The sequence below is a fragment of the Pinus tabuliformis genome, chromosome 1_2 (genome assembly GCF_031772625.1).
Source record: "Pinus tabuliformis cultivar Carrire ecotype Pingquan chromosome 1_2, CPIR1, whole genome shotgun sequence".
In the NCBI taxonomy this organism is placed as follows: domain Eukaryota; kingdom Viridiplantae; phylum Streptophyta; class Pinopsida; order Pinales; family Pinaceae; genus Pinus; species Pinus tabuliformis.
The window spans coordinates 45960924-45983124 of record NC_142298.1 but is presented as its reverse complement, the minus strand read 5'-3'; the positions used below and the strand labels follow the sequence as shown (position 1 = coordinate 45983124).

Here is a 22201-nt window from a genome sequence, read left to right as displayed (position 1 = left end):
CTCCATTATTAGAAGCAGGTTGGGATTATGTTTCTTTCTGTCTATAAATGACAGAATTTCTCAAAGAAAAACACTTCATGGAAAAAACTATTAAAATACTTCAAAATTACAAAGCATGTAATATAATATTAATATATGTAAAATCAAATAATAACAATGACAGAGAAACCTACCAGTACATAATCAGTGCCACCTTTTGTATTGGGCATAAGTGAAACAGCACGCCAGTCATTGTTGTTTCCAAGTCCGTAAGTTATTATGCGGCAGCCAGAGTTGAAGTATACACATTTTCTAGAACCGTCATTTGAAACATCATATGTTGCTGGCTTGTCCTGCTGCAATGATCCTAACAAAGTACGTGACCCTGGACTGCAGAAGCAAAAATTTCATGATAGATACCACAATATATGACTGAACTCATCTACGATCATTTTCTTTAATGGTAACTTCGAAACTTCATATTCAAAACAATAAGAAAATGAACAGCAAAAGTAGGAATACAAGCAAGAATAAGAGGGAAAATATGAAACAATTTTGACGAAGCAATTACCACTCAATCAATTCAATTTTTGCACAACTGGCACTTTGGAGACGACATAAATATCATGGTATGGATAGAAATATTACATTTGTTAAACACAGATACAAAGAAAGATCACAGTTGTTGGGAACTTGACACGTTGCTAATTATGAATTAGGAACCTTTAGATATGTATTAATTAAACTGAGAAGAATGCCATTAGACTACCTTTCAACTTCAGGTGTACAAAACAGAAACTCATATTCACTTATCTATGAAAAACTACTTGTGTTAATGATTCAAATGGATATGTATGTGTGTGTGCACGCACATTTTTCAACATTTATGACAGAATCTTCGCAAAACACCATACAAAAAGTTAAAGTACAAACATGAAAGAGCGGATATTGGAGACAGAGCCAACATGAATAAAACTTCCAGAGTAGGATAATTCATGGAGAGTATTTACTATTGGGAAACAAATAGAGCACGGAGTTATCTTGCTCATAATTAAATTATCAGCTGGTATTTCAGGTGGGTCGGATCCTTTTCCATGATTTCATCTCCAGAATATAACATTAGTCATGCAGCAGCAGATCGGTCAGCAGGATCTGATCATTGGTAGGAAAAAGGAAGAAATTGTAGGCGATGATGATACTTTATGGGTCAAAGAACAATGTAGAAGCCCTCTCCAGGTTCGAGTAGATGAAGCATGTGGCAGCATGTGGCGGTACATAAGTCCTTTGGATGGTGATCTAGCTAGTACTTTGTGCCCAACGGTGTAACTCTCCCTCCCCACCCCCTTGGACTATTTCAGGCTCATTGGAGGTGTTTACTTTTAACTAACCCAACCTCCATGGTTTCGTTATTAAGATGGGGTTATAAAAATCCTTCCTTCCCAAAGTTAGCAGAATTAACTTTGGATAACACCATCGCGTCCAGCTTGTCGAGAGCTTTCCAGCAACAAATTTTATCTCAATCCAATATCCAGATCAAAAGTTATGCCCATTTAAAGTTTGGTCATTTAATCTTTAACATGTAGGCAAGACCCTGCAACGTGGTACCCACGTGGCACCCATGTGGCACCCACGTGGCACCCATGTGGCACCCATGTGGCTTCACCAAGAGTTCCCCGCGGTCAAGGTTAAACCTCTCACTATTTGCCTGCCCAGCGCCCCAGCGACTGAACACATCGACAACCTACATTATTGCAGGGCCCCTTGCCCTTTCAACCGTAAACTAGGGGGGTCTGCTATTTGTCGCATATGTGACTAAAACCCTCGCAGGTTCCCCCTTCTCCATTCTCTCCACGTGGCCACCTTTTTAAACTAGCGACCTACATTGATTGTAGGAACCCCTGCCTTCCCGACAGTTACCCAAGGGGCGGGGGGGTCCACAATCGTCAACTGTTGAATTGTTGATGGACACATCTTCGTTACATGCACTCAGTCAACTACACCCATCCCCCCTCTCAATGAATCTTGGCACCAGGCAAAAAGTGCGACAAAGACTTCTCCATGAACGGGCATCAAATTTGACATCACGCCCTCTGTTCGTCTGTGCACAACCACAAGGGTCATCCTTGGCACCTTCTCTATCAAGTGGCATCCTCTGAGAGTACCACGTGTCATCCAAAAACCAACCCCCCTTGGCCATTTCTGCCTACCATGTGCCACGTTGAAAGCATGCCACATTAGCAATCTTACCACGTCACCAATCCACATCATCCAGCATTCCACGTGGCACCCATGTAGCCATACCTAACCTACATGGCATCTGCCACCCCAATCTAATTCATGGGTTCCACTATGTCTTGTTCCTCCGTGCAAAACATTTCCCATTTATAGATTGGAAAGGCTTCTTGGTGTGCCATTTGTCAACGGCACTAATGCGCCCACACTCAGGAGATAATCATTATCACTCCTCTGCAACGTGCTGGAAAAACTTCAAGCAATTGATAGGCATATTCCCATCTTGCACCTTCTATCAACTACGCCAATTTCCTTAGAAGTCTTATGGAAAACCTAGTGTGGCACGACATGAAAATTCTCGTCAGTTAACAGGAATTTTCCTATCCCATTCTCTCGTCAACTTCGCACCCTTTGTCATCCTGCGCCAATCTCTATGGATGGCACTCTTAGCACTTGATGTGACATGGATTACGATAATCACCATTACTAAGAGCTAACCCAGCGATTAATGGTAATTAATCATGATTAAGGTTATTCTCCACGCTACGCCAAAACTTGAGTTCTTTTATTAAACTCACCAAAGTTATGCGACCCGAATATAAGCCCAAATTTTGTGACTTTGTATCACTCAAAACGATATCCTTCACTGGAATGGAACCCTCATTTCGACACTACCACTCTAGCAACTATTTATTGCATGTTGAACACAACATCTCTCGATTTTCAACAAACTTCAAGCACACAGAGAGTCCATGATATTTACAGCATATCAACCAATGAAAACTCCTGACGATGAACCACACTGGTTGGTTCGAAACGCGTCGGCATTGATTTTCTGATTGTGATTTACGCCGAAATTTCTTCTGATAATTGTTATGGATCACAGAAGCCTCAATTCAATCATTTAAAGTGATAGTCAACAAAACACATTAAACAATCATACGTGACTATGTAAATAGCTTCAAATCAGGAGATATATCAGCACCTACAGGGATCTACCAATCCCTCACACCATGAGAATAATCATACAACTATTTGATTTCAAATACAAAAAATACTTATTCCTTTATGAACAATGTTGATATACCAGATGTCATATAATAACACTATTTATCATTCATTTTGCATAGTTATACACAAAGATACAAGCAACTTATCATATTAGTTGAATGGCTAGTGACTGAAAGAGGGACTTCAACTCTCCTCCCAACCATAGGTCAACTGCATTATCATTCTTTCTTGCTGTTAACCACCCCAAGCCAAATTCAGAACCTAAGGAGTGAAGGGCTCAAGGGAAATTTACACCAGTTTAAATAACACATTACATGGAAATCCAGAGTACACAATGCCTCCACCTGACACCCAGGAATCCAGAGCACACAGTGTCACCACCAAAACAACCATTTCAGGGAATCCAAAGCACACAATGCTCCACCCAATCAATTACTACAGGAATCCAGAGACCAAAGTATCTCCACCCTTCAGGAATCCAAGCCCATTGTGCCTCCACCTATTATGCCCATAGGAATCCAAAGCACACCATGTCCCCACTTGATAACTCCATGAGAATTCAGAGAACTCAATCTCCACCTGTTAAACAACGCAGGAATCCAGAGCACTTAACCAGTGGATCCACCTGATAAACAACACATGAAACCAAAGAACATAGTCCTGTGGCTCCACCTTTTATTCTTTTCTCTTTTGTCAGCTTTTGCCTTCGCTATCTAAGCTTGTTCCTCACATTCCTGCTTTGCACATTCTCTCCCCCAGCCCCCTTTCCCGTATGTTCTTTCTTTTCTTTTGCATGTTGACCAAAGCCAACTCGTCCCCGACTCGCTCATCCTTTTTACTCAAGTGACCATGCCCCACTTTTAATGCTTGTATGACTTGCTTTTTAATTTCAATGGGGATATGGGTGGCAATTAAAAGCAGAATTCTGAGCTTGGCTATTTCCCCAAGCAATTCCAAGCAACTTCCCCTCCACAGACTCTGGCTTTCTGTCCTCCTCTCAGTCCATTCATCATTTACAATTTATGTCAATTTACATGAATCGTTCATGTAATAATATTTACATGAGCAGTGACAAAAAGGGTTGTTATAGACCCCACCCCCTTGGAGCAAGACCATCCTCGGTGTTGTACACCTGAACACAGAATTTACAATGAACTTTATATATACAAATAGCTCTCTTTACATTTGTTTACACAACAACAGGGTATGATACCCTTATTTGATCAGACATTTCCCAAGTGGCTTCATCTGGTCCAAAGTTCTTCCACTGCACCTTGACCTTTTCGATTACTCAATTTCATAGCACAAAATGCACTGTGGTTCTAGTTGGAATTCTCCCTTGGATTCTACCTGTATCAAAGACCAATCAACGACGTGATTAGCATCATGCACATAATTTTTAAGCAAAGAAATATGGAAAACATTGTGTGCCTTCACTGAGGGTGGCAAGGCCAATTTGTTGGCCACTAACCCCACTCTTTCGATGATCTGAATTGGTCCACAAATTTTGGGTGCTATCTTTGCACAAGGCCCAATTCGTATTGAACTTTTCCTTGGTCTGATGCAGAGATAAACATGTTCCCCCATTTGGAACTCCTTGGGCATTTTATGTTGATTTGCATAACCCTTTTGTTTGTCTTCAGCTGTTTTTAAATTATGCCTATTAGCAGTTATTTCCTATTCCATTTCCTTCAACATATCAAGTCCAAGAAATACTCTGTTCACTGGATCATTCCAGCTGATGGGTGTGTTACATTTCCTGCCATACAAAGCCTCAAAAGGACTCATTTTCAATGATTCTTGGTAACCATTGTTGTAGGAAAATTCTACCAAAGGAAGAAACTCTTCCCATCTTTTAGGATGATGCATGACATACATTCTGAACATGTCCTCCAACACCCTATTAACTCTTTTAATCTATCCATCCTTTTGAGGATGGTATGATGTGCTAAAAGCTAACTCTGACCCAAAACTAGCAAACAATGTTTTCCAAAATTTTGAGGTAAATTTGGCATCCCGATCTGAGATGATTTTCTTGGGCATACCATGCAATCTAAATATTTCCTTCATAAAAAACTAAGCAATATCAATTGCCTTGTAAGTGGATTTAATAGCTATGAAATGAGCCACCTTGCTCAACTTATCTACCACCACCATTATGGCATTGCGCTGCCTAGATGTTCTTGGCACTCTGATGATGAAGTCCATAGAAATGACTTCCCACTTCCATTTAGAAATGGGGATTGGTTGCAACAATCCCGCTAGATGTCTACATTCTACTTTCACTTATTGGCAATCCAAGCATCTAGCAACGTATTCGGCCACATCCTTCTTCATGCTTGTCCAATAATATATCTTTTTCATGGCTATTATCATCTTTTGAGAACTAGGATGACTTGAATATGGTCTTTTATGAAATTCATCCAAGATGAGCTTCTTAAAGTTGTTGAAATTCAAAAAGATGATAGAATTTCTTATCATGGTAATTACTTGTGACTGATATGTATTCTTTTTCTTAGTATTTTACTTGTTTAGTTATGTCATCAAGCAATTACACATTCACAAAACATAGAGAACATAATGCACAAGAGAGAAGAGACACCAGAAATTAGGCTCCAAACCAGGGCAAAACCCACAAAGGGGAAAACCCGTCAAAACATTCCTTCTAGCTTCTTCATCAACATGAGAGATCCATGTCAAACAAACTAGTGATCCAAGTGCCAAGTCAGCCCTCCAAACTTTACCATGTTATGTCCACAAAATAGTTAACCTATCTTCTTATTTCCTTTCCTTTAGATGCTTTGTCTGACAGAGATAGATAGCTTATACTTTACAAGAATGATGTCCTTCCTGTAGCTCGCATTATACAAAGATATTAGTGTCTTCCTGCAACTCGCATCACAGAAATCTTGTGCTTCCTGCAATTCGTATACACAAGGAGAAGATGCCATAGAAAACTCGCCTTACGTGCCTCAGATTCTATACCACAAAACCGAGATATCTTCTTCACAAGGAGATCTGAATGGTTTCCAAAATGATGAGGGATTGGTGCCAATATATAGTTGTTTCCACATGCAAAGAGACACGACTCTTGGGCAGGCCAGCTTGTCATCCTAGAGGGCCGACTTGGCAACATGGAGGAAGAAAATGACGCTTACAAAAATTCAAATTTTCTTCTTTTATAGGGTCACGAAGAACATGCCCTTTGACTTTTTCTTTTGACCAAAAAAAATAAAGCATGAAGAACATGCTTGATAATAAAAATAATAATAATAAATTTGATTTTGTTTTTTCATGAAATACATATTAATCCAAGTACAATAATTATGAAGACTAAACCTAGTTACAATTTCAACACTCCCTCTTAACTAGGGAGATATTCATAATGACTTATCAGGATATTCTCTAGTTGAGAACTTCTATAAGAAAGGATATGGATTGATAACAATAAATGATGATTTACATCATCATAGCCAGCATTGTCAAAATAGTAAGGCCTCAACTAACACTCTCTATCTCTCCACTAGATCAAAGCACAATGCTAAAGGCATAAATTTGGACACCACCACCTCTTAGGCACATACCCACCCGAGTGTTCACCAGGCATATCCTCACAAGACGATATTCCTAATCCACTATCACAATACTTGACACCAGGAAATGTCGGTCCTCAGGACTATTCTTATATTAGATTAATGTACTTGACTTACAGCAGTTAGTCCTAGTCAAAGTACAAATCCTCAAAGAATATCGGTCCCAAATGCTTATCCAATCCACCATTCTCCCTACCAGTGTTTTACTACGCTTACGACTATTCGTCCTAGCCATAGTACATGACACATGGAGAATATGGTGTCCACCCTCACTCCCTCTCAACCAAGAAGGAGATCTTCACTCCCTCTCAAACAAGGAGAAATAACCACAGCCTAAGCTTGTCCCAAAATACTCATCAATGCATTGGCTACTTATTCTTTTGTGGATATCTATTGTAGCTTCTTGGCTCCTATCTACATCACACTCTCAAATCATAAAGCACCTCGACCTTCCTGGTTTTCTAACAATCTTCATGCAGCTTTGAATCCAATATGTCATCAAGTAGTTCATCAAACACCTTATGGAGCCAAATTTCTTCACAAAATTTTGCTTCACGCTCTTCCAAGAAATCATATCAGCTCCCAATCATCAGTAGTATCTCTATCAGCATTAGTATTGTCAACCCAAACAATGTGTTCCTCAATCGAATCAGTCAAAGCTGCTTCTTTTCTTCTAGCTGGTGTAGGTGAGTTTCTTCTTTTATTAAGCCTTGTTTTTCATGTTGCCATCTAATTGACTACTTTGATGCATACTTCAAAATTCTTTCTTCTTGTCTTCGTGTTTTGCTACGTTCTTTCAATTTTTCCATCTGTTAGTCAAGCTTAGATAGATCTTGTCTTGACTTGCAATGTTTAATAAAAGACTATGAAAGAACAAAAAGGCAAAGTGCACAGACAAAATGGCAACAGTGATAATTAAAGAAAGGAGGTGTAGAATACTTATCTTTTTGAGGAGAGTCGACTCCCTCTTAAGCTTGGACATGTTGGAGAAATGAGAGGTTTGCAAGTTAAATTCAATTTCTCCTTTCTTGATGATTACTTGTGAATTTGATGGCATTATCTTATTATGTTTTTCTTCCTTCATCAAGCAATTACCAAATGTAAAAACATGAAGATCACAAGAACACAGATAACACAAGATATAGGCTCCAAGCCAAGGCAAAACCCCTCCAAGTGGAAACCAAAAAAATCTCTTCTTGTAGAATCATATCAAAAATGAGATATCCAAGACCCATGACCACATAAAACTTCAACCTCTAGATGCCAAGTCAAACCCTCCTTTCCACACAACAAATCCATCATCAAGAGACCAGCAACAAGAGATGTACCAAGGCAAAACTTCCACAAATTCCAGCTCAAGAAGAACTTATTTATTTCAAACTTCGGCCCTCCACTTCTTCTCTGTCTTTTCTGCGATATTTCACACCACAATCATCCAAGTGTGTGTCCAAATGAGCTCCATATTCCCTCTATTTATACTGTCCAAAGGAGTACGAATAGACATGTCCATTGGGGTAGGGCCGACTTGATAGGAAGGCCAACTTGCAATCTAGAGGATTTTTTACCCAAAAATACATATTTAAAAAAAAAATATATATATATATATATATATATATTTCTTTACAATAGGTCCAAATAGGACTTTGACTCTTTGACTCAAAAACCTAGAAACATGAAGAACATGCTTGTCTAGAAAAATAATAATACCTTTTTCTTTTTCTTTTGTTTTTTACATAAAATACATAATGGTACAAATTATGAAGATCGAAACTAGTTACATTTTCCAACACTCCCTCTTAACTAGGGAGGTATTCATAATTTGTACCACCGATACAAGGATATTCTCAATTTGAAATATTCTCATAAGAAGAGTTGGATTGATAAGCCATCTTTAAGCATCAACATCATAACCAGCATTTCCACATATCAACATAGAAAGGCCTTAACTAACAAGTTCTAACTCTCCACAAGATTAGAGCACAAGGTTGAGAGGCTTTATGTGAGACACCACACTACCTATCAAGGCACATACCCCATCCAAATGTTCACTGGGTATGTCCTTCTAGGACTATTGTTATCTTGGATTCCCAATCCTCAAAGAATATATGTCCTCTTCAACCATTCTTATCTTGGATACCCTATCCAATCCTCAAAGAGTGTCGGTCCATGGGACAACTTCCAATCTTGGAATCCCAATCCTCAAGGATTACCAGTCTCAGATGCTTATCCAATCCTCTAGACCCCATTCTCCCTCCATGGCCTGCACTAGACGTACGGCTTGTAGTCCTGGACTAGTGCATGACACATGTAGAAGAGAATATAATATCCATCATCACTCCCTCTCAACCAAGGAGGAGATCCTCATTCCCTCTTAACCAAGCAATAGATCCTAGCTTCCTCTCAACTAGGGAGTCATCATCAAAATCCTTAGCTAGTTTCATTATTCATACATCATTAACATAACAGCTACTTGTTCTTTCGTGGAGACAAATTACTAGGTGCAGGGATTTCTTCTCATGTTACATCATATTTGGGCTTCAACCTTTCACATATTTTATGAAGCCAAATTCTTTCACATTTTATCTTTATGACAGGGCATTTTGGCTCCTTGCAGTAACATAACATGTCAAACTTCGATCTTTTCTAGATCTTTGTTAATCATCAATCAACTTTATCATCAACTAGTACATTTGTCTTCTTCAAGGAGCCAAAACTTCCTCATAGCTGCTAGTACATGCCTTCTACAGAGTTTTGCCTCATATTCTTCAAAGAATCATATCAACTTTCCAATATCAATTTTGTTCCCATGCTTGTTCAAGCCATCAACAATGTTATCTACACAATTCATGTGTTTCATGATCAAACCAAGCAGTTGTAGATAAATCAATATCATCCAACAAATCTTTCCAACCTCTACATGTTTCTACAATATGTCCTTCCAGGGAACCAAGTCATCATTATCAGAGTTACTAGATCATAGTAACCTCAAGGCACAGAATTCTATTGCTACTTGCTCCCTCTGAAGTCAACATTCCTTTGCATGTTTTGTCTTCATATTGCAACAAGGTTTCACTTTATCTTTCAATCATCAATGTGTTTTTGGAATAGCTGGAAGCTTTAACATCATGTCCATCAAGGTCCTTATAGTTCCCTCTTTCCAGCATGCTCATCATTTTCGAGTCATCAACAAGCACGAGTGTTGCTTTGCTTTGTTCTTCCATCCTTCTCGTCTTGCTTTCATAATTTTGTGCCTGGGATTCCAGAAAGTACAACTAAGCAAAATATACAAAGACAAGAGCATGATGCCAATTCTGACAATCTAGGGTTTTCATGGTTTCTTAGAAGGTGTATTTCTAAGGTTCTAATTACAAACCCTGTATTTCTTTATCTAACCTTTATTAGGGTTTTTGGCAGAAACATCAGCCCTAGGGTTTTGACTTTCAAGCCATAGGTTACATTTTTACTTCAACCCTCCTGCAAACCCTAGATATCATTACCCAAGAGCTAGGGCTCCTTTAGAGGGAACAAATAGTTAAGGTTAGGGTTTTCATTCCTAGGGTTAGTTCAATCTAGGGTTCAAAAACCCTAAATACCAAGCATCTTCAAGACAACACATATCTACAAACCCTAGCAACTTTATAGTTATCAAAACCTTCCATAAAGGAATTGTAAAACCCTAATTACAAAAGCCCAACTATACTATAGACATACCTCATATATAAAGACTATGCACCTTTGTCTTTCATGATTACGAGGAACTGCTTCAAAAGACTTTCAAACTAGTATGTCTTCTTCAAAAGCATACTCTGCCATTTTATTATATCTGCTCTTTGCGATATCTCTGTTCTGCAGCGAGATTATACATTGACTTCATCCAAAACTGCTTCTTGCAAATATGATCTTCATCAAACTCAAAATCTTGGTCTTCTTTTTGGTCAGCTCCATAGTTGGAGTAAGTTCTTCATTTACAGCTCCTCATACTTGTGCTTCTCACAATATACAAAACTGGAACTAATTTCAAACTATCCTTTCTTGGACGAAGTCATCATGCTACTAGAAGATAATCCAAACAGCTATCCATCGACCATCATTGCTAGATATTGTGTGTAATAGATATGACCAAGGTAGCTACCAACAAGGTCATGGTTATCATAGTCAACTTTGTATCATGGAGACTACATGTATTACTAATATCACTAAATTGTTGTAAACTCAGATTAACGAGCTATATACTACAGAGATCTATGGGAACAAAGATCAACGAGCATGCCACAGAGTTTCAACATCATCCATAGAGCAATAGAGACAATTCAAACTTTGAGCTTCATGAGCCAAAGCCACAGAATAGGTCGGCTTAACACATATGCTATATATGTCAAGTCATTATCATCCAAGCTTCAAAGTATTCATTGAATCACAATTTCATTGTCGATATTATTTTCGATGCTTAAGTCTATGTCCTCGTGTCCAATCATCAAATGATTTGTGGTTCATGTCTATCCACATAACATGAATTCATTAGATGGTCTCCGTGTCAATTCCATATGTTTGTCAATGTCCATATGTAGGAGTGACCCTTCCAACCATTTGTTGACACATATCATAAACGCACTCATCGTTAGACTTGGCTATTTACTATTTATATGGGATCTCTCCTATATTGTTCTCGTCGGAACCAAACATATGCAGTTGCTAAACTAGGGCGTGAACCCAAGTTAAAAAGTTTCAAATTATAGTCGAACCATATCGTTTCATGACTCATCCATTCACAAGCAACCAATAGACCTTCATTCGTAACCAATCACAAGATCTTCATCACACTCTAATAGCCAAATTGTATTCACACCATAAGAATGAATGTGACTTCAAGTCGCAGGGTTAGAACCATATGGTTGCACCAACGGAGCCATCACTATTTGTAACAAAGATCATAAACAACGAACATCGAACTATTATAATAACCTTCCTCGGCATAAAGACTCCTCATCACTATATTAAACTTTCGCAATTTGATGTATATTACAGAACCACTGTTTGCGAGTCTCTGATACTTGCGAGCTAGTGTAATATCAAACAAGCCAACGAGCCACTATGAAGTCATCCGCTGCACAAAGAAGCAATGTCACAGTGCGAGACAATGATTTATAGATCTGGGCCATAGGATACAAGTTACAATTATCAAGTCTCCCAATTACATAGAAGTGTAATTTCTCTGTAATGTTACAGAGCGTTACCACTAAGCCACTGAGTCTGCAAGCCTCAACCAATAAAAGTCATAATTGTAAAACCACTATGCAATGTTATGGCCACTGTTGATGTGATCACAAAAATGCGACCATAGAAATGAGAACTTCGGATGTAAATCACAGAGCGAGCTATGATATAAGACATAATCACATTGCCTTGTTAATTTTGGCAGCTCAGGGACAAATTCCCTCCTTTAGATAATCATCCCCATCAAGGAAGACCCCTACTAGCCCTTGGAAGCATTTAATTTGGTTAAGGAAAAATATATTTTAATATGGTAACCCACGTGTACAAAAAGGGTAGGTTGGCCCAAAAGAGAAATTGGACACCCTTGGATGGCTATAAATACAAGTCAAGTAACCCTCATTTGGTGACTATGATCAAGCATTTTTTTTCTTCTCTCTTCCTTGGTTTGGCTCGCACAAGTCTGAAGTTGGTTCACAAGAAATTGGTTCGCACAGGTCTGAAATTGCAAGATCCAAAGCTCGCACATGTGATTAGGGTTTTGACAGTCGCAGGGACACCACTGGAAAATTTCAGCTGCAATCGCATGCATGTTAACCTCTGCGAGCGGCCAAAAAATTTTAGCCGCAGAAATATCAATCTTCATGCGACTAGGATCTAGGGTTTCAGGTGAAATTTTCGGTTGTAGCCGCATGCACAAAAGGCTCTCCGTGCAACTGGAATGCTTCAACCGCACACAAGATCACTTGCTCTGTGCAGCTGGGACTCAGGGTTTCATTTCACAGTTGACCACAAGCTTCTAAATCATGATTTTTATTAGTACTGTTGTTGGGTTCATCTCTGGGATATTGTTTGGTTGGTTTTACTAAATAGTCTTGAGAATGAAGAAATGGATCATTGTACTCTCTTTGCTGAAACATTCAGTGATAATCTAATAAGAAGAAGAATTTGAAAGGGTTTTCCCCTTGTGGGGTTTTTCCCTAGTCTCTGACCAATCCTGGTATCTCTATGTGTGAATGTTCTTCGTCTATTGTTCCTTTATGTTCCGCTGGATTGACGATCATATTGTTCTTTTTTTATAATTGCATATGTTGTTAATGATTGTTAATTTTAGATAACAATGGTATGTTCTATGCTTGCAACAATTACTTCAAAGTCCTTTTATCAGCCCAATGATAATTTCCACTTTAATTTCCAAATTCCAATAGCAATCACATTAACCATTAACTCACATTGACAGTCACTATAGATAGAACATAAACAATAAATTGCACAAGACATGCTAAGACAAGAGAACACAAGAAACTTGGCTCAAGCCAGGGAAAAACCCCAAGATGGGGAAAACCCCCAATCAATCCTTCTTACTATTAAATATCAAATGTTCAATAGAGAGAAAGAGTCCAATAATGTACAATGATAGATGATCCAATACCACTTCCCTTAGTCAAATAAGTAGCCCAATCAAAATCTAGAATTCCATTCTCAGTCAGTAGCAGTCAAAGAACCCTAACCAAACAGTCAACAATGGTCACCGCAGCAGTAAAAGTGTCCTTGAGCTCAGTCAAGGTCAAAGAAATTTGGCCTTCCTTAGAGGTCAATGAGCAGCAAAAGCAGTCAACAAAGGAGCAGCCAAACTCAGTCAACCAAAAGGTCAACTATGCGGTCAACACAGACCTGTAGTCAACGCAGGTCAACCTACCCAAAAAATCTCGATACCTATTCCAGAATATGCGGCCTGCCTAAACAGAGATTCTCCCACAAAAATCATAGTCAAACTGTCCCTTAAATTCCTCAATCAATGCTGGTGAAATTCTCCTCAAAACAGAAAGTCAATGCAGGTCAAATCAGCTCCAAAACTCGCACTTGTGGCAGAAGAACAGGCTGCCTCAGACTTGTACGACTGATCCGGACTTAAACAGGAACGCAACAAATTACAGAGATGACCATAAACACAGATATGCAGCGGAAATAATACTTCATTTCATTAATGTAAAATACTGAAACATGCTTACAAACAGTAGTGGAAATAAACTAGCTAGGGCGATGGTAGCTTATCTCTGAGAAGAGATGTGGTGGCTACATGCCTCTGAATTGTGTTACAATGAGGCTCGAAGGCCTATTTATTGTTGAGAAACAATGGAAAACCCTTAACATTCCAAAACCTAACCCTAGAAGATGAAACGCCAAACTATGGGCCCCGTTTGAGTAAATTGGTACACCAACTTCCCGGGGTCGTAACTTTGGCATACGATCTCCGTTTGACGCATACAATAGCTCGTTAGAAAGATCTATCCGAGCACTACCACTTTGGGAGGCAACATGGGCATGGACCCATGTTGCCCCAGATTTCCCAAAAAACATCGTTTAGGGCCTCAAAACGACTCCGGAAGTTCAGGACCCGAAAAACTGCTAAAAATAGTAATTTGTGCTACAATTAAGGAAACTGAAAATGCTGAGAGAAACAATGGTGGGGGTCCAGGTGGACTTGGCAGGTGGCCACCAATATCCACCTGGATCAACGACCCAATCAATGAAGGAGAGAGAAGAATATATTGTGTGAGGAATGTGTCAAATGAGGTTGAAGGTCTCTTATATTTATATGTGATGGAAGAGGGTCAATTTGACTAATGAGACCTCAAGCAGACCTTGACCAATTGCACATGTGTGGGTTGACCTTCAAAATCATATTTCTCCTTGTCGAAATTTAGTGATCCTTAGATCAATTTTGGACCTCCCAAAAAGAGGAATTGTAATGCCCATAATTCGAAATACAGCAAACATGTAAATACTCATAAACTGGAAAACAAGAATGCATAAAAATGTAATTTGCACATACCTGAACTGCTAGCTGATTGCTGATTCTGCTATTGAACTGGTGATTCCCTTGCTGGTGATGTCGTGGCTGTTTGACCCAATTTTCGGGAGGCCAATACCACCCAACCAGACTGAGCAAAGCTAGCTGCTCAATCCAGAAAGCTCTCCACAGAGGCTCTCTGTCCCTCCGTGCCCAGAACCTCAAACCACTTAAAGCTCTTCAATGGATAATTCCCTTCTCCCGGTTTCCTCCTGGTGAATTCATGCTTCTCGTTCTCTGCTGCCCCTCTCTGGTTTTTTTCCCCCCCGTCATCGGTTCAGAATAGCGATTTATAAAGGCAGGCTTGGCGGTGGCCACCCTCCTGCTTCCGGCCACCGCTCTTCTACCTCCTGACACGCCTCCGCATGCAATTTAACTCTCTGAGATCCTGTCCTGGCAAAGCCGCTCTGCCATAACTTCTCAGCTGGTTCGACGCGCCCTGGTTAATGGATCTTTTAACGATTTAGGTTATTTCACGTTTTAGCATATGCATACTTATAAGTTCAGCCGTATAATTTTTATAACCTTGAAGTTATATATATATCATAAAGGTCCCATTATATAGTATATATAAAATTTATATTATAAAGTACAACTATGTATTTTGTAACTTTAATATATATTTATAAAGTTTAATTATATATTTGATAAAATTCTAACTTATATATGTTTTATAAATTTAAATTTTATTTATAAACTAAACACATTTATTGTTTAAATATCATCACATTTGGTTTTATTATAAGGTTTAAAACTTTATATAATGGGTCAATTTAGTTGGGTCGTTACATACACCCCCCCTTCTGAGAACTTCGTCCCGAAGTTTAGAGTTTTAAGTTCAAGGTTTAATGGACATGACCTTTTCTATCGAGGTCCCCAAGCTATTCAAAATCATCCTATCCTTCCTAATCTCTTCCGCTCCCATCCTATCCGTCCTCTACTGGAGTATGCCGTGGCGTCAGTTTCACTGATCTAACCATTCATAACTCTAAGGTGACAGCGTCGGTTATACCGACCTGATTCTCAGTAGGCATCCGGCAGTCATCATCACACGTCTAGGGGAGCGTGACTCGCACAGTCCTCCCATGACTCCAGGGTTCGAAGGATAAACGGTGGGTAACACCTCCACCCCTCCCAGTAAAATTTGGGCTGATACTTTATCATAGAATCACTTTGAGCTTTAACTGATCTGAGGTTCTGTCATCACGTGGTCATCCCGAAAATTGGATCATTTATCTGCAATCATAGTTTATCTGCAATCTTACACTTACCCATGCATTTGTAAAATGTGCATCAGCATATTCAAAATAACTTATGTATTATTTACATATGATACTACAGCATAACATAATTTTGTCATATTCTATGCATGTATTCTGACTTTTCTTTAGGATGTATTCACTTCTTGTCTTCCATTTCAGTTGCTCATCTTTGACATGCATAAATAAAACAGATTTATATTGTTTCAATTTCTACCAGAAGTAAAATCATTTAACGGCCTTAACTTTACTTCAACATTTATAATTTAGCAAAATAATCACATATATTGTTTTGGTATCCATGTACCAGCAGGAATTTAAACACATATTATTTTGGTATCCATGTACCAGCAGGAATTTAAACATATATTATGCCACAAAGTTTCATGTTTATCACTAATCATTCAAATGTTCTTGGGTCTCTGACTGCAGTGAAGTAAATATATACTAAACATAGTGTAAAGTTCTTCAAAATGGACATAAATTAGGGTATCTCTGACATATGTCCTCCGTATTTTCCCAAGTTGCTGATCCAGGACTATATTTGTCCCATTGGACCTTAACTTGGTCCACCAGGCGGTTCCTCAGCTGTCGAACTCTACGTTCCAGTATACGTAACGGTTCGACCGTTATGACTCCCTCGACCGATACCTGCAAATCTTTCCACTGGATGTTATGAGATAGATCAGCTACATAATGTCTTAATACAGAAACATGAAATACATTATGAATTCTATGCAGGTGGGGTGGCAGGGCAAGACGATAGGCAACAGGTCCAACCCTTTCCACGACTTTAAACGGTCCTATAAATCGGGGTGACAACTTTGTCCCTTTTCCGAATCGAATAGTACTTTTATTTGGTTTGATGCGGACGAAGACCTGATCCCCTACTTCATACTTCCTATCAATTCGGTGAGCATCAGCATAACTCTTTTGTCTATCCTGTGCTTCCTTTAGTCGTTGTCTATTCTGTCTGACCTGTGCTTCCATTTCATGGATTAATTCTGGTCCTATTATTACTCGATCTTCTAACCTGTCCCAACTTAACGGTGTTCTGCAAGGTCTGCCATATAAAGCTTCAAATGGAGGCATCCCAATCGAACTGTGGTAACTGTTGTTGTATGCGAACTCGACTAAGGGTAAATACTTTTCCCAGTGTGATTGCTGATCCATTACATACATTCGCAACATGTCTTCGAGTACTTGATTTACTCTTTCAGTTTTCCCGTCAGTCTCAGGATGGTAAGCAGTGCTTAAATTTAGCTGAGTACCTAAGGCTGTCTGCATGCAAGTCCAGAATCTGGAAGTGAATCGCTAATCTCTATCGGATATAATCTTCTTAGGTACTCCATGAAATCTGATAATTTCATTTATGAATACTCGAGCTACGTCAGCAACATCATAAGTATCTCGTACTGGAATGAAATGGGGCTTTTTGTTAATTTATCCACCACTACCAGAATGGCATTGTGTCTTTGAGAAGTAAGAGGTAGTCCAGTGATAAAATCCATAGAAATGGTCTCCCATTTAGACATAGGAATGTCGTGGGGTTGTAAGAGACCCGCTGGGTGACAATGATCTGCTTTTACTTGCTGACATTCCAAACATTTTGCAACAAATTGAGTGATATCACGCTTCATGCCTACCCAAAAGAAGAGTTTCTTGGTATCCGCATACATTTTCCCTACTCCAGGATGAGCACAATATACTGCTTTGTGAGCTTCCCTAAGGATGGTATCTCGAAGATCTTTATCATCAGGAATGTACATCCTTCCATGGAATCGCAGGATCCCATCGTTTTCTAATTCATAACCCGCAAATTTTGATTCTTTTGCCTTAATTCCTTCAAGACTCGCCTTCACCTTTAAATACCAGCTGTCCTTTATAAGACGATCCAGTACTCGTTGTCTTAAGTCCACTTTAATGGGTATGAGAGAAAATATCCGGGGTCTCCTGCTTAAGGCATCGGCTACCACATTTTCTTTTCCCTTAATATATGCTATTCCAAAGTCATATTCACTTAGGAATTCACTCCATCGCCTTTGCCTGGCATTTAAGTCTCTTTGGGTGAACAAATATTGTAGACTTTGATGGTCGCTTTTGAGTGTAAAATTTCGTCCCACCAGATAGTGTCTCCAGATCTTTAAAGCTAGCATTACAGCGGCCAATTCTAAATCGTGGGTAGCATAGAGTTCTTCATGAGGTTTTAGCTTTCTGGAAGCATAAGCTATCACTCCTTTGTCCTGCATTAACACTGCACCCAGCCCTTGTTTGGATGCATCAGTACATACTACATACCGTAAAGTCTTTGCCCATATCAGGGACTCTTAGGATTGGTGCACTGGTGAGTAGTCTTTTGAGTTCAGAGAATGCATTATTACATTCCTCGGACCACTCATACTTAACACCTTTACGCTGGAGGGTTGTGATTGGCTTTGCGATTTTGGAGAATCCCTCCACAAATCTCCGGTAATAACCTGCTAAGCCCATAAAGCTTCGTATCTCATGTGCATTTTTCGATATTGGCCATTCCATGATCACTTTTACCTTCTCAGGATCTACTGAAATCCCTTCACCTGATATGATGTGACCCAAATAATGAATCTTTTCCTGAAAGAAAGAACACTTGGACAGTTTTCCATATAACTGACGTTCTCTAAGGCAGGACAATACTAACCGCAAATGCTCTTTATGCTCTTCTTCATTCTTGGAATAGATGAGAATATCATCTAAAAAGACTTGTACAAATTTATCAAGATACTGACGGAAAACACTGTTCATAAGATTCATAAATACGGCTGGCGCATTTGTTAACCCAAATGGTACCACAGTAAATTCATAATGCCCAAAACGTGTCCGGAATGCAGTCTTAGAGATATCATTTTCAGAAATCCTTAGCTGATGATACCCTGATCAAAGGTCAATTTTTGAAAAGACAGCAGCTCCTTTCATTTGATCGAAAAGATCATCGATTCGTGGCATAGGGTATTGATTCTTTACTGTAGCTCGATTCAAGTCTCGATAGTCTATGCATAATCTTAAGGATCCATCTTTCTTCTTTAAAAAAATTACAGGAGCGCCCCAAGGTGAGGTACTGGGCCGAATAAGCCCTATATCGAGTAGTTCCTTCAACTGGATTTGCAATTCCTGAAGTTCTGGAGCTGTCATTCTATAAGGCGTTTTTGAGATCGGTTGGGTACCTGGCTTTAATTCAATAGTGAGATCCAATTCTCTTACCGGGGATAATCCCGGCAGTTCCTTTGGAAATACATCCGGGAACTCGGCTAATACCGGATATTGTTCTAAGGATGGCCCCTTTTCCTGGCTTACTTCGTGAATTGCATAAGCCTGACAACCCTTTCTTAAACAACGCTTCACCTGCATTGCCGAAATGTAGCGTAAAGAAACTTCCCTCCTGATTCCTTGAATTTGGATTACTTCTCCCTCATCATTTAAGCCCAAAATCCTTTTTCCATAACAATCTACCCAAGCTTGGTGAGCTTCCAGCCAATCCATACCTATGATAAGATCATACGTCCCTAAGGCTGTGACATAGACTTTTAGTTTAGTCGAACAGACCCCTAGGTCAATTTTGCATTGATCCACACTCAAGCCCACGGTTTGGAGTTCTCCTGAGGCCATTTCCACTTGGTGGAAATCATTTTGTCTACGAGCTGCCAACCCACATTTGTTTAATGCATATGACGAAATGAAACTATCTGTGGCACCAGTATCAAATAAGATTTTGAGTTTTACGCCATTGATAATACTTGAAGATTCCACTACAGTGGATTGATGGGCTGCTTGGTCGTGGTTGACTACTGCATGAATTCTATGATTACTTCGATTGGCTGATATCGGCTCCTTCCCAGTCCTTTGCAATATATTCGATGAAGCTTCTGGGCAGTTACGCTGGAAATGCGGCCCCCCGCATCCCCAACAATTGAGTTGTGCTGATCCTTTTGAGTCAAGGTGTGAATTTCTAAAGAACGAGCCACGTCCTCCTATGTTGATTCCTCTCGCACTCCTTCCTCTACCGGTAGTCCCTCGCGATGCCCATGGTCTGGTGTTGGACGATTCCGCGGCTATAGTGTTTACTGCCATAGGAACTCTTGTCCCCACACTTGGGGTAAACCTGTTACCGTAAGGTGGCCTCGAGCTACCTCCTCTGTAAACGTTCCGGGGAGCCTTCCCTGGAAACCCTGATTGAAAAGGCCTTGCTGGCCCCATATCCTTTTTGATTCCAAGGTGCTCTTCTGCATAACGGCTACATTCGACTGCCTCGGCTACAGATGATGGTTTCCACATATTTACCAAGGCTCTGATGCGAGGGTTTAACCCAAATATGAAGCGTTCAGCTTGACGTTCATTAGAGCCTAAGTAGGGAATGTATTTTACCAGCTCCATAAACCTTATTTCGCACTCTTCCACCGTTTTACTTCCCTGAATTAGTGTATGAAAGGCTCTGGCTTGCTGTTGTTGAAAGTATGGAGGTAAATACTTTGCGCGGAACTTTTCCTCAAATAGTTCCCAAGGAACATTATCCGAGGTAAGGTGCAGCTGCTTTTCCAAATTTCCCCACCAAATCAAGGCACTTTCCTTTAGTTGAAACACGGCAATTTTTGTTTCTGCTGAAGGTGAATATTCTCTTAACCTGAAGCACCAGTTCATCCCTTCCAACCATGCCTCAGCGCGTTCACCAGCTCGAACTCCCGAAAATTCTGGGAGTCTAATTTTCTGAAGCTCTCTAGAGATGTCTTCTCTCGATCTTCTGGGCTCCAAATTATTTGGTTCCGCTGAACTGGTGGCTACATGCTGAAATTCCTCTTTGTTTTTAGCCTTAGTTGATTCCTTTAATGTCTCCAATAAGGCTTCCAAAGAGTTCATTATCACAGTCAACTCTGGCGTTGGAGCGTTTGATGTTGACGGTTGCCTTGGTGGTGACGAAGGTGATGGGGTTGATGATGGCGACGGTGGCGGCATTAATGGTGATGATGCCGCCTGGTCACGTCGTCGTCGCTCATACGTCCTTACCATAGTAATGGTCCCTGAACACGAAATAAAATTTATATACATATATAAAAAAAATGAGGCGGATAACCGAATTTTAACACACAATTTTCTTTGCAACATCACATTTATAAACGGGTATAGTTTTGCTATTTTTACCCGCTAGGCGGATCTTACTGGTACCGAGGTCAAGGAGGGTGGTCTCGCGACCTCCTTGTCCTAATGCAGGGTATTCTATCCTAGTATGAATAATGCAGAAGTATGGTTATAGACTCCTAACAATTGGGACTATTTCTCTGTCTGGGATGTGATTTGCTTCAGTGGAGGAATCACATGAATAATACTGTAATGAATTCATTTAAAGATTTTTCAATTTCAAACACCCAGATTCCTCAACTTGGATATGGTGACAAGGCAAGGAGCATTAACAAGCGTGCTCGTTTGGCCCGTAAGCAAGGTCTTTAAGATGTGTCACTGCGCTGAACAAAATGCTGGCTATTTCACACGGGAGTTCAAGCACGAAAGATTTGTGAAAATAAGAGGACAAGCAAAACTGATTTAGAAATGAGAGGGAAATTAAGAACTGGGATCAATTTAATTAATAGTACCAATCTGGAAAATTGTCCTAGTCAGTACCGGACAGAGATTTTCTGCCTTAAGGGAGAATATTTCCAGAAAATGAATAACGGTACCTATGCTAATGAAATTAAGATGTCTGATCTTGTTTCAACAATAATTTCTGTTATCACATGATTTTTGTGTTTTAGATTTTACTAGTTTTGATTATGACTCTTGATTTTAATTTTGTCACATATTTGATATACACACATGCATATGACACACTTGGGACACCTACTAACCTGGATTTTAAAATTGACATCCCCAAATATACCCGTACGGCCATCAATGGATTTCGACAGCCGTGGGGATTTATAGGACTCTAGAATATCCTTATCAAAGTTATATTCTGCGAAACTCACTATTTATGATAAAAGAGATGGTTTTGCAGATGAGTTTTGTGTGCTATAGTAATGCTTAGCAGTACACTTTGC

The 22201-nt window shown here is 39.6% G+C and overlaps 1 protein-coding gene across 1 annotated transcript in view; it reads right to left on the bottom strand.

Annotated features, from left to right (window-relative positions):
• LOC149204349 (uncharacterized) overlaps window positions 1–22201 on the bottom strand; it is a 525276-nt gene that overhangs the window by 234495 nt on the left and 268580 nt on the right. The window contains exon 8 of the mRNA XM_089394693.1: window positions 174–369. Within this exon, the coding sequence (XP_089250819.1) occupies window positions 174–369 (196 nt within the window). The remainder of the gene's footprint in view (window positions 1–173; window positions 370–22201) is intronic.